Genomic DNA, 12187 nt, shown 5'->3' on the forward strand with positions numbered 1-12187 from the left:
CAAGATGGCGCCATCAGACTTCAGTCGAAAACCATTAAATTATATCAAGGCGGTCTTTAGTTACAGGCCAGGACCCTGACTGTGTTGCCATATTGCCTGGTAGGTCATTCCATAGCGCACTGTCTCAGGTCAGTATCATGGCCTGTTAAATAAAGATCGCCTTGATTATTTATAATCCGTTTCAAAATCAAAAATCCACCAACACTGCATTCTACCTCGAAAATACAACCGACAACGTCGCCAACTTTTGTTTTTAGTGTGTCTGCAAGTGTCAGAAAAAAATGGGGTTATGAAAGAAAATTGTTGAGAGTCGTTTCGGGCGTAGTTCATAGCGTTTTTTTATTCTCATTTTATTATTTCACTCAAAAGGTATGATATGGTAGCTACCACCTTTTTGTACATAATCATTATTTTGTGTTACGTAAATAAATTCAACAATTCAATGTCAAATTCTGGCGGGAGGTTGGGCCAACCCAAAAAAATGAATCTTATTCTAGGGATTTCTTTTTTTTTGCCAACATAATTCAACAGGTGGTGGATTTTTGATTTTGAAACAGATTATATGTTCATTTTTGAAAACTTAACAGATCAATGGTAGCTAACAGCTTTTAGGCGGTTCCTGAAGGCTTAAAATTTTCGTGTTAGTGCGGTAAAGTGACAGAGAGTTTGCTTAGTGTGTAACAATCAAGATACCGTAGCTGTTCAAAATGTGTAAACATGTCAATTATAGATAGTTGAGGAGGCCAAAAAGATATTCTTGTATGGTTCACTATAGGAACCAGAAACAACAGTAAATTTACCACTTTATTTATTTTTGTTTAAATATACGAGTACAAACCGAGTATAGATATTTTTTTGTTAGATTGGCGTCAGGTCCTGTCATATGACGTTTCGTTTTTAAATATTCGCATTGTTGTCAATTCCGTCATTAATTTAGTTAATAAGAATTTACCCAGAACTGCCCTACAAATATGTATGTTTCATTTCAATTACAATTTTACGATTATTGTTCCTAATGCGTTCAATTATTTAAAAAATGTAACAACTTGGGAGCAGTGTTCGGTGGAATTATAACCTAAAATAGATTTATTAAGACTAATCACAATACTGCCAACTAAAATGTCAGATTTTCATAGATAGTCCGAATTTGAAACAATCGTGAATGGTTTATATATTGAACATTAATTATAAAAAAATATTCAATCAATGAACGAATTAATCATAATTAATATAAATACAAGAAATTATAAAAAACCCTCTACGTAAAAAACACATATGCGGTTAGCAATCGATCTTGATAAATGTAGGGTTTGCGTAACTGAAGGGGAAACAATTGAACACATCATTTCTTCTTGCGCCGTTTTGGCTCAAAGCGAATATAAGAAACGTCACCATATATTCGCTAAAATTATACACATGAATTTAGCTGTTTAATTCAATTTATTAAAGAATACACAACAACATTATACCTAGTTATACACCGGAAAGTTGTTTGGAAAATGACAATTACAAATTATATTTTGATCAAACAGTTTTAACTGACATTCATATTAAGCATAACAGACCAGACATTATTATTTTAAATAAACAACAAAAGCAAGCATATCTTTTAGATATAGATGTTCCAAATTCACATAATATAACACAGACATATAACACAAAAATTAATAAATATTTAGAGCTCTCCGTTGCTATGAGAAATCTTTGGTGTTTAAAGTTTTTTAATCAAAGAACTACAACACCGCAATTTAAACCTAAAAGAGACCTGACAACATTGTACACTTTTGACCTAGGGTGAAAAATCTCATCATATAAAAATTGAGGTTATTAGAGATATTAGTAGCGCAGCATGTTAATAAAGTTAATAACAACTAATAACAAGTAATTTGAGAGTTTAATAAATGTCGCACTTTGCGAGGCATTTTTAATAACACGCTCAAATTTTAGATGCGAGTTTGCGTACTTTCAAGGACATTAAAAATGGCAGACGTTGCCGACGTTGGCTGATATAGCCAATAGATATCATTAAATTCCCTAAACTTAGTAAAATTTTATATTTGAAAACCTTAATCAACAGGTCGTGGTTCTTTGATTAAAAAACAGACTATAGAAAAAATTTCGGTTTTACCACTTGTAATTTCAGCGACGGGATAAGTACCGCAATCTCTTTTTAAAAATTTAAAAATTCTGGATTTAGGTAACACATTGGTAGTTGAAATTCAAAAAGGTATATTATTATACTCATGTCATATCGTGAGGAAGTTACTTAATATTGACACAGAACATAATAAAACACAACAAAGTCAAAATGTGGAGGCGAGACGCCGGTAATTACGAGTATGTTGATTAGCACTGCACTATTACTTGATAGTAGGTAATATCCGTAATAGTGTATGTACTCCGGCAAAATTGACGTGCCGCCGGGTGGTGGAGGGTTAAGATGATTAAGGAAAAACCGATAATATGTAAAGTTTACTAATTGTCCACTGCTTTCCTCATTTAAGTATATTAAGCAATTATTTCTATTTAGATTTACTTTGTTAAAATATTTGAAGTAGTTCTAAAATTTTATTTAAAATATAATTCTATTTGCTTTACAAGCAATGTTAAAAGTTATCACTTCTACAGACTGAATTCCGAATTACGTTGCACATTGACCTTATTGTTTCTTGATAAGGTCTAGTACGTAGAAATGTTGATAATACAAATATTATTCATTAGGTCTCTTATCCTGTGATACACTTTCATAAGAAGTGAATGATAAAACAGGGTACACATGTATCTAATAAAGATGTAGGAAACAGAAAAAAAATTGTAATTGATCAATACCAAATCACAAAAATTCATGTTATGTGATCATCAAAAATAAATTATACATACACGTATTTAAGCTACAATATTATTAACTATAAAGAAAACATGTGCAATACTTCAATTATTTATAATAAATTATTGAGAAATGTCAATAGATTGTTCACAAAGAGTTCTCTTCGGTGCAGCCCAAGGTGATAGTCTAAGTGATTCAATCCAGAAATTTTCCAGTGTCCATGGACTTTAGCTTCAGGTGATAATTTATTGTACAAAAACTCAGTGTCCTGGAACAATTCAAATAATTAAAAAGCATACATCATACATCAAACTGTAATCTTACCTGTTCAGTGACCAGACTGTCATTATCACTTGAAACTATCAATGTGGGAACTGAAATATTTCCAATAGGATAAAGAGGAGGTATTTCTTCGCCGTAAATTTGCAGGTTTCTTTCTTTCCCATAGTCATACATTTGAAATCGATGGTTCGAGGTTAATAATTGTACAAAATGGATCAAAGTTTTCCAGGAAAAATTGTTCGCGTAAATTGCGGCATCGTAGTTGAAAAATGTCTAAATATTTTGTGTTATTACGATTTTTTCAAAAATTCAAATAGTTACCGGGTCTGTTTCAGTAGGAGTGTATCCACAGAAAGCCCAAATGAAGACAGCTGTCACAAATAATACCGCGGGAAAAATTCGTAACATAATCCTGGATATTGGAAGTAGAAACGGGAGGAAGATAAATGGGCTACCCATTCGCAGAGTATTTGTGAACGCCTAGAATGAAGTTCTTAATTACTCGAAAAAGGTTCATTAAAACTAGAATAATACGCAATGGAGCACTCAAAAGAATAATCGGGATATTTTTGTTGTCTTTTTTTGTCTTTTTAATAGTTATTTGTATATCAAGGCGGCGAAATCATTCTTTAACGTATTGAGAGAAAAATTGTCGCTTGCGGCCGAGGCAGACCATCTCGAGAAGGTGTAATAGTAGATTACATACCGAGGTGGAAAGTGTTTCATTCCTGTCGAGAGCTAAGATAGTTTACCAAGGCGTAGCCGAGGTGAACTAATGCTCGAGACAGGAAGGAAACACCTTCCCACCGAGGTTTGTATACTATTTTATTCGGAATCATTACATTTTTAGCAGATAAACAATTAATTTGATGCAATTTCATTTCTACCGTTTTTCGACAATTCGTGTACGCCACTGGAAAAACGTCATAACAGGGCGGAAAGTGGCCTATTACTGACCAAGAGAGGGAAGTAAAGATAAAAAGGAATGGTTAACTTTCCGCCCTCATATAAGGTTAGGAATGTGCATATTACAATTCGATTCCGAATAAACAATATTTTTTGTGCAACCGAAAATTTGTAATTATGTACATACACTGACCGGCACAAAAAACGACTCACTTCGCGACTCACTTTCAATTTTAAGTAATTCATTGTCTTAGAATTTTTTTTTGGTATCATGTTGTATTGGTAGGTGCTATTTAAGTTATTCTTTGCCAAAGAATATCCGACAAACAAAACATTAAACACAGCAAATAAAATTTTAATGAAAAAAAAATAAAAGTAATTTTCCAGAAAAAATTTTATGTTATGAAAAATTGCCAAAATTTAAACAGCATTTTAAATTAGTATCTCGTTTTGTCACATTAAATCTTTTAACACGTAAATCAACCGACAAAAACACACCGTGGAAAAACGCAAATTTTCTAATTATTTATTTAAACAAAACAATTCGGTTGCCATGGTGACCATAGCACTCCCGATCATTGAAAATATCCCAATTTAACTATAATAATGAGTCGTTTTTTGTGCCGGTGAGTGTATTATAAAACGAACAAGCAAAATTTACTTCATTGTCAATAAATACATGGAAATTCGGCTTACATGTCGCTATGGAAATGACATAAATAAAACAATTCATTTTGTAAATGATGGTAAAAATGTCAGAAGAGAATTGTAGTGAAAGTGATGTTTCAGTTTCGTGTAGGTACTTCTCCAGAGTTAAAAAGTACGTATTATAAAGTCCGCGGTTTCTAATTTCATACCCGAAAAATGTAAACACCAGTCTTAATGGAAATTTCTATCAAATATTAAAATATCGTTTACTTTAACGGCCGTTGTTAAAAGCTACGGCCGCGAAATTGGATTTCCCTTTTTAAGTACGCGAAGAGCTCGTTTTGCGTACGGTTGCACAAAAAAAAAATACATAAGACCATCAGACTAAAATAAAATAAAAGATAAAAACAAATTTAACGTAAGTAAACTTTCCTTTAACATTTAAAATTTGTATTTTTCTGTAGTGGAACATTTGAAGTACGGAGTGATCAAGAATGACTGAGTCTGTTGGTAACAATGAAATTTGGCAAATTTAAAATTTACCAACGAAGGTTAATTTTTGTAATAGTATAAACATAACCTGCATAACCAAGAATGTTTTTAATGTCATCTCAAGTTAAAAAATCCGGTCAGTGCGTGGTCAATGCCAATTACTAGACAAAAATCACCAGTATTTTCAATTGTTTCATTGCCAACAGACTCAGTCATTGTTGATCACGCTGTATTTGATTTTATTAATTTAATAGCTGTTGACTTCTTGAACTTCATCTTAATTTTAATATTAGTTGAATCTTTGAAAAATTACTTGAAATCTTGGAACATTTCATTTGTTATTTATTATTGGTAAATATAATTGAGGTTAGAAAGCTGTCAAAGTTTGTCAAGTTTAATAATTGAGTAAATTTCTTTGGCTTAATTTTATACTCACAATTATTTGTAAAAAATGTAACAACAACATATTTACCTCTAGAACTGGTCCAAAATGTTTAAACAAAACGACAACATTTGTGACATGTTCGAAATAGCACGGCGGCGCAAGAAGAATCATGCTCTTCAAATAATTTTTAGCTTCTTCGACTTTTAGTGATGAGTAGACGAGACCAATAGCAGATCCCAAAGAATGCCCAATGAAAATAACTTTTCTTCCATTTGTTTTTTCCCTGATTAATTTAATTTCGGCGCTCACATCGTACAAGCCCATTTCCTGCATACTAAAAGGAGTTTTGGTAGATTAACAACCACAAGAATGACATTAAAATTACTAGAAATCCCAGTAGCGAAAATCATGAATCGAAAGAGTTACATGCTTGTCAGAATAAGAAGTACCCCGTTGATTTGCCAGCCAAACATCAAAACCGTTACGCCACAATGTGATAGCTAAAAATTAAGTAATGACGTAATAAGCAGGAAAGAGTATTGAACTCACCAAGAGACTCGTTGCCTTGCCACAAGTAAATTTGGGAGTGAGTAGCGATGGAGTGGTGGAGCAAAATCACTCCCTTGGGGTTGGTTCTTGGTATACGAAATAGTGTTAAAATGTATCCATCATCTGTTGTCACTTTGTGAATTTCAAGATCCTTTGCATATTTTTGAATAATTGCTGGCTAAAATTGATAATTACTAAGCAAAGTATAAAAATTGAAAAACTCACAATTTCTAGGGTTGTATCCGGGTCGTAGTAACAATTTTTGTTTCCGTCTGGATTATAGTAATCTCTAAACGTTGTGCAGACGTTGTTACGATTTGAAGTCGAACAACGTAAGATTGGCTGAAGCGCCGATAATAATATTAAATATTTTAGCAGCATCGGGATTTACTTCATAACTATAGCGTAATAACTACAGTTTGCTTATTTTATAGTACATATAGGATAATTGTCTATATTATCAGCGTGACGTCACGTGTACATCATCTGTGAATCTTCAATCGGCAATTGTTCAATTTTGAGGAAGTGAGAGTGTAGTAATCGTCTGCAAACAGAAGTATCAATTAAAAACAAATTAAAGTAAACAAAGATAACGAAGACGAAAGTCAAAATATGTGAGCAACCTTACATCAGAAACATTCAACAGACTATTTATTAGATCGTTGTTTCTAAATAAATGAATGTCACAAATTATTCATTACATTTATCTGGAAAAATAGGTATATTGAAAAGATTGCCATATGCTACAGAAATCCAATTTTTTTTTAATTTTTCAAGTTTTTATTGACATCCATATTTCTGTTGTTTAATTTTGTAATTATGCGGTGTTAGGAAAAACAAAATTCTGATGTACCTTGTGTTGCAAATTGTTGAATAATTAAATATTTTTTTTAATAAATAACTAATTAAGTTATTATTAATATTTTCTAAATTGTAATTGCTGATTTAGGAGAGCGATAAAAATGGTTCCAGAAATAAACAAAAAATAGTATATAATGAATAATGACACAAGATTATAAGAAAGCCTTTAAAGCACGCGCTACGAGTTTAAGAGGACGACGCGTAGCGAGTGCGTTTAAGGTCGTAAGTGCTTTAAGGGGCCCCATAAACGTGTATCATACGCTATTTTTTATTATTCTGCACTACAATCGGAAAATTATAACACAAAATACTATATTAAAGAACGAGTTTTATAAGGGTTGATTTGGCGCACGAATCCCAGGAGTAGAAAACGAGCCGTAGGGGAGTTTTTTATGGGACGAGTGCACCAATGCCCTTATAAAACGAGTTTTTTATGTTATTTTTTAGAATTTGCACCCTTGTTTTAATTTTTAAATAAAAAAATAAAATTTTCACATTCTAGGGAATTTTGTATTAATTGGTAATTCAAGGTAACGGATGCAACTACATTTGCAACAGATATTAAAAAGTAGAGTTTGAACATTAATATTGGAAATTTTTTAGTGTAAATGACAATAACACACTGAAATATTGATAAACATTTTCTTAGAGATCTATTAAACTACGAGTGCTTTAATAGATAGCCATAAACGACTCCAAATTGAATACAATAATGTACCTATTAATACAAAATTCCCTAGAATTTGAATTTTTTTTATTTAAAAATTAAAACAAGGGTGCAAATTCGAAAAAATAACATAAAAACTCGTTTTATAAGGGCATTGGCGCATTCGTCCCATAGAAACTTCCCCTACGGCTCGTTTTCTACACTTGGGACTCGTGCGCCAAATCAACCCTTATAAAACTCGTTCTTTAATATACTATTTTCGACGACCACTATGCAATATGGCACATTTCACACAGTTTTCCCTTAGTGAAAATTTAAAATTGCAAACGATTTCAACACGAACACGAACGAACAGCCTAACCGTGTACAATGAAAAATTTGAGAAATCTGATTGGCCGACAGCTGTGTGTTTTTATATTGTACACGGGCCGATGATTAACGATGTCTATCTCCGCGCAACGGCATAATTATTTTGTCCGCAGCTCTGTCGAATGATATTTGAAGTTTGAAGGGATGCCGAATATTAGCGTTTTTTTTTTGTGGTCGTCGGAAAAATATCGTGTATACCACGTGTTGAAAATTCGATTTCACACTCGAATCTTTCATTTTCAACTCTTGATATACAATATACTAATTTATCATTGTTTAAAATCTAGGTGAATTTGTTGTTACCTAAGCAACTTTAAAGCTTGGGTGTTTTAAAGACAAAAACAAGGATTCAGGTATAATAAAAAAACAATTAAAGGGTTTCGTTACTTGAAACTAGAAACTGTGATTGAGCATGCGGCATAATTAAACTAAATTGCATTTTCGACTAATGTTAAATGTAGATATAAAGTGTCTATAAAAGAACGTATATCAAGAGTCCTGTGGGATTGTGCGGCTCTATAATTTTATTATGTCGAATTATGTCGAGCTGTTAAAGCCGTCAAATCAGATGTCAAAGGTCAAATGTCAAATTATTAAATCTTAATGTCAATGTTTACAAATTAGTGATGGGCAAGACATTCACTAACCGATCAGAAGACGATAAGTAATAAAATTAGAAAGTTTTTTTCCCCAAGCTGTCGCTCTGGAAACAGAATCGGTTAATTAGTTCTTTTTTTCTCATTTTAGATAGTGAAATTATTAAATAATTTTATAACGGGTGTTCAAATGAAAAGTTCATCAAGTTGGCTATGACTTTTTGATGGAAGAAGAGCGAAAAAATGATGATGTCTTCTTTGTCAGTTGTGTGAGTGTAACGTCGTTTTTTGAGTTGAGTTTTGTTTTCTGTGAAATCGAACTTTAATTAAATTTAATTTCAATTTAATTAATGCACCAAAAAGATCTATCCGACTATTGAGTCAACAAATTAATCCCTCTGATGGAACAACGCACATACCTAATGTTACAAAAGAATTTACATCTTTATCCCTACTGTGTCACACCACTCACACCAGTGCAGGAATTGAAGCCAGCAGATTATCCAAGAAGATTACATCTCTGGAATTGGCTGTCGACAAGGTAGACAATAATGTCTTGAAATGTATTTAATGCTTTCAACATAAAAAATACATCTAATTTCCAATTTTGCAGATTACACAGACATCACACTTTCGTCAAATTAAGAGGTTTTATATTCAATGTTGCCAAACATGTAGCTAGAGATTTTCCCTGCTCTAATTATAAACTTTTTTGATAACACAGCACTCACATTAAGTACATATACTATCCCACCTCCACCCGGCGGCACGGCAATTTTGCCGGAGTACATACACTATTACGGATATTACTATCAAGTAATAGTGCAGTGCTTATCAACATATCTATTTATATATTAATACGTGAAGGAAAACCTTTGTACCCCTTTTTAAGCAAATTGCGCGCACGGAGGAGTGTGAGATTTGGCATAGTTAAAGTTTATGTGGAGAAGGAGTGCAGAAAGATAAAATGTGTGTATAATATACAGGGCGTCCCCAACAAAACAGACAAATCCATAGCTCTCTTATTTATTGGAGGATTTTAATTATCTATATACCAAATTAAATGGTTGTGAATAAGCTACAAAATGGCGTACTAAATTTACGTAAAACCCAAAGTGCTTCAAGGTTAAACTGTCAAAATATTTTTTTGAAATACGAACACATACTTTTTTTAGTAATTCTGATAGAGATTTTTATTCTGAAAACAACAATGTATGACATGTGTAATCTCATATAAGAAAAAAAAAAACACTACATTCTGAAACAAATGACGAGCACCAAGCAAGAAGCTATCAAAATTCATTGCGTTACAATGTAATACATTAACCAAATTAAGTTAGTTGGAAAAACAAATGACAAATATGTAATAACATTTGGGATTGCACGTACAGAGCGCAGTTTAAGCATCGACGATAGTAGCCTTTTTTAACTTTTTTTTTTGTATTTTGGGTAGGTGAGTGTACACTTGTGATACACTGTTCTTTTTAGAATAAAAACCTCTATCAGAACTGTTAAAAACATTATATGTTCGCATTTGAAAAAAAAATATTTTGACAGTTTAGCCCTGAAGCCCTTGGACCTATATGTTAGTTAGTATTGAAAGTTAATTGCACGTTTTACTGATCAGAAACTTGAATACAAAGGAAGCATTAGACTGTGGAACAAGAATACGCACCAAGTTTATGCATCACAATGCTATTGATTGCGAAGTTTTAACTGGAATCGAACGCAATAAGAGAATTTTGATTCCACGTATAAATTTAACATATTCAGGTAGTATTTTACCATTCAATTTTCAAAGAAGTCAATTTCCAATTATAGCTGCATTTGCGATGACAATTTTATTGAGGCAGCCAGTTTTCAATTGTACGTCGCAGCAAGTGGAGTTCGATCATTCAATGGTTTGAAAGTTTATATTTCCGAATATAACGGCCAAGGGCATTTAGCAAACGATGAAATTTTATCTTAAGTTCAATGGACAACATTTTATTTTTTTAACCGCCCGGTTTTTTGTTTCAATAAAAAATATAGCTATAAAAAATACGAAACACGTGTTCTTTATTTCATTTTTAATTTTTTGTATTAATTTTTTATTTCAAATTAAATTAACTGTGTAGCCTTGGCGAAACCTGGCCAGTGTAGCGATAAAAAACCTAAGGAAATGTCAAAAAACGCGTTATTGTTTTTTAAATATGGCATAGCCAAACTATACCTCATTTTTCCTATCGTTCGTATTTTTCAAATAACTTGAAAATTACTGCATAGTGACGTATTTGTAAACGCTCGCAGCTGACGTAATAGAACAAAATTCAAAAAAATTATATGCGATAGTTATTATAGAGGTATCCTGTTTGATAAAAAAAAACCTCAGTAACGTTCAAACTTAAAAATCTAATGAAAACGGTCGAATTTCGACCGCTGGGCGACCTCTATATGTATAATTACATATATTCAAAACTGTACAAAACTTAAAATATACTTTCCACTCATTTCCACCAAGAATGATTAATTAAGCAAATATAATTGTTTTCTTATGGACCCATCTTCATCTGAAATGACCCGCTTAGGAAATAATGTAGGTACTGCAAATCCAAGATTGGGATTATTATTCTAGAAATAGGTTTACTACTAACCAGAAACATCACAGACCACACAGAACTAGCATCAACAAAATTAATAAAATGTTTGTTATTAAAAGTAACTTTAAACTGTGACACTCTTTGACACTGCACTTTGACAACTTCACTGAATTCATTACATCTGTTTGTGAGGTTATGATTATTTAGTGACATTCTCCCATAAAGTGGCGCCGTGGAGATCACAGGCACTAAAGCTTGGCCCACGCAGATCTATAGTGAAATATGTCAATAATCAAGACGGCGGTGGTATTTTTATTCAAACTGACGAGTGGTGCGTTCACAATCGACTCCTCAACGCCAACTTTGAGGATAAATTTAAATGAACACCCGATATGATAAATAATTGACGCATAGTTGACATTGATGAGTTATTTAAATGGCATTAAACATATCTTATTTTCACCAGCAAATTTTGATTTTGCTGTAGTAATGCAGCAAACATTCATAAAATATGTCAGAATTATTTTGACATAATAAAAAATAAAAGAAATTTAGTAATAAATAAATTCCGGTAGTGAAAGTTAGTAAGTATGTCGTAAAAAAGTATTGTATTCTATTTACTTGTATTGGCTATTAATCACTCGGATGAAAACACTTGCACTTGCATATAAAAAAATAACAAACCAAAGTAAAAAGTGAGTTGGTAGAAACACAAAAAGTTATCGGTAACATTTGGTTTTGTCGAAACAAAATTTGTGCGTGAGAGAGAGTGAATGAAGATTTCAACCTCGATGGAAAGGTGTATAGGGAAATTCAAAGAAAAGTAGAACAGTTCTTAAATTTAGTCACACTAGAGGTCGCCCAGCGGTCAAAATTCGACCGTTTTCATTAAATTTTTAAGTTTGAACGTTTCGAGTTATTTGAAAAATACGAACGATAAAAAAAATGAGATATACTCGTAGTTTGGCTATGTCATATTTAAAAAACAAAAACGTGTTTTTTGACATTTTCTTACTTTTTTTATTG

The 12187-nt window shown here is 32.2% G+C and overlaps 1 protein-coding gene across 1 annotated transcript; it reads right to left on the minus strand.

The window, feature by feature from the left end:
• Nucleotides 1-2799: 2799 nt before the first annotated feature.
• On the minus strand, nucleotides 2800-11907 carry LOC138132764 (lipase 1-like). The gene is made up of 8 exons (XM_069050383.1): nucleotides 11783-11907; nucleotides 6315-6633; nucleotides 6090-6267; nucleotides 5926-6040; nucleotides 5628-5874; nucleotides 3431-3589; nucleotides 3152-3382; nucleotides 2800-3095 (listed from the first exon to the last, which is right to left on the minus strand). The coding sequence occupies exons 2-8, from the start codon at nucleotides 6468-6470 to the stop codon at nucleotides 2940-2942; spliced, it is 1242 nt and encodes a 413-aa protein (XP_068906484.1). The 5' UTR covers nucleotides 6471-6633; nucleotides 11783-11907; the 3' UTR covers nucleotides 2800-2939.
• Between the last annotated feature and the right edge of the window lie 280 nt (nucleotides 11908-12187).

The sequence above is a fragment of the Tenebrio molitor genome, chromosome 6 (genome assembly GCF_963966145.1).
Source record: "Tenebrio molitor chromosome 6, icTenMoli1.1, whole genome shotgun sequence".
NCBI lineage: Eukaryota > Metazoa > Arthropoda > Insecta > Coleoptera > Tenebrionidae > Tenebrio > Tenebrio molitor.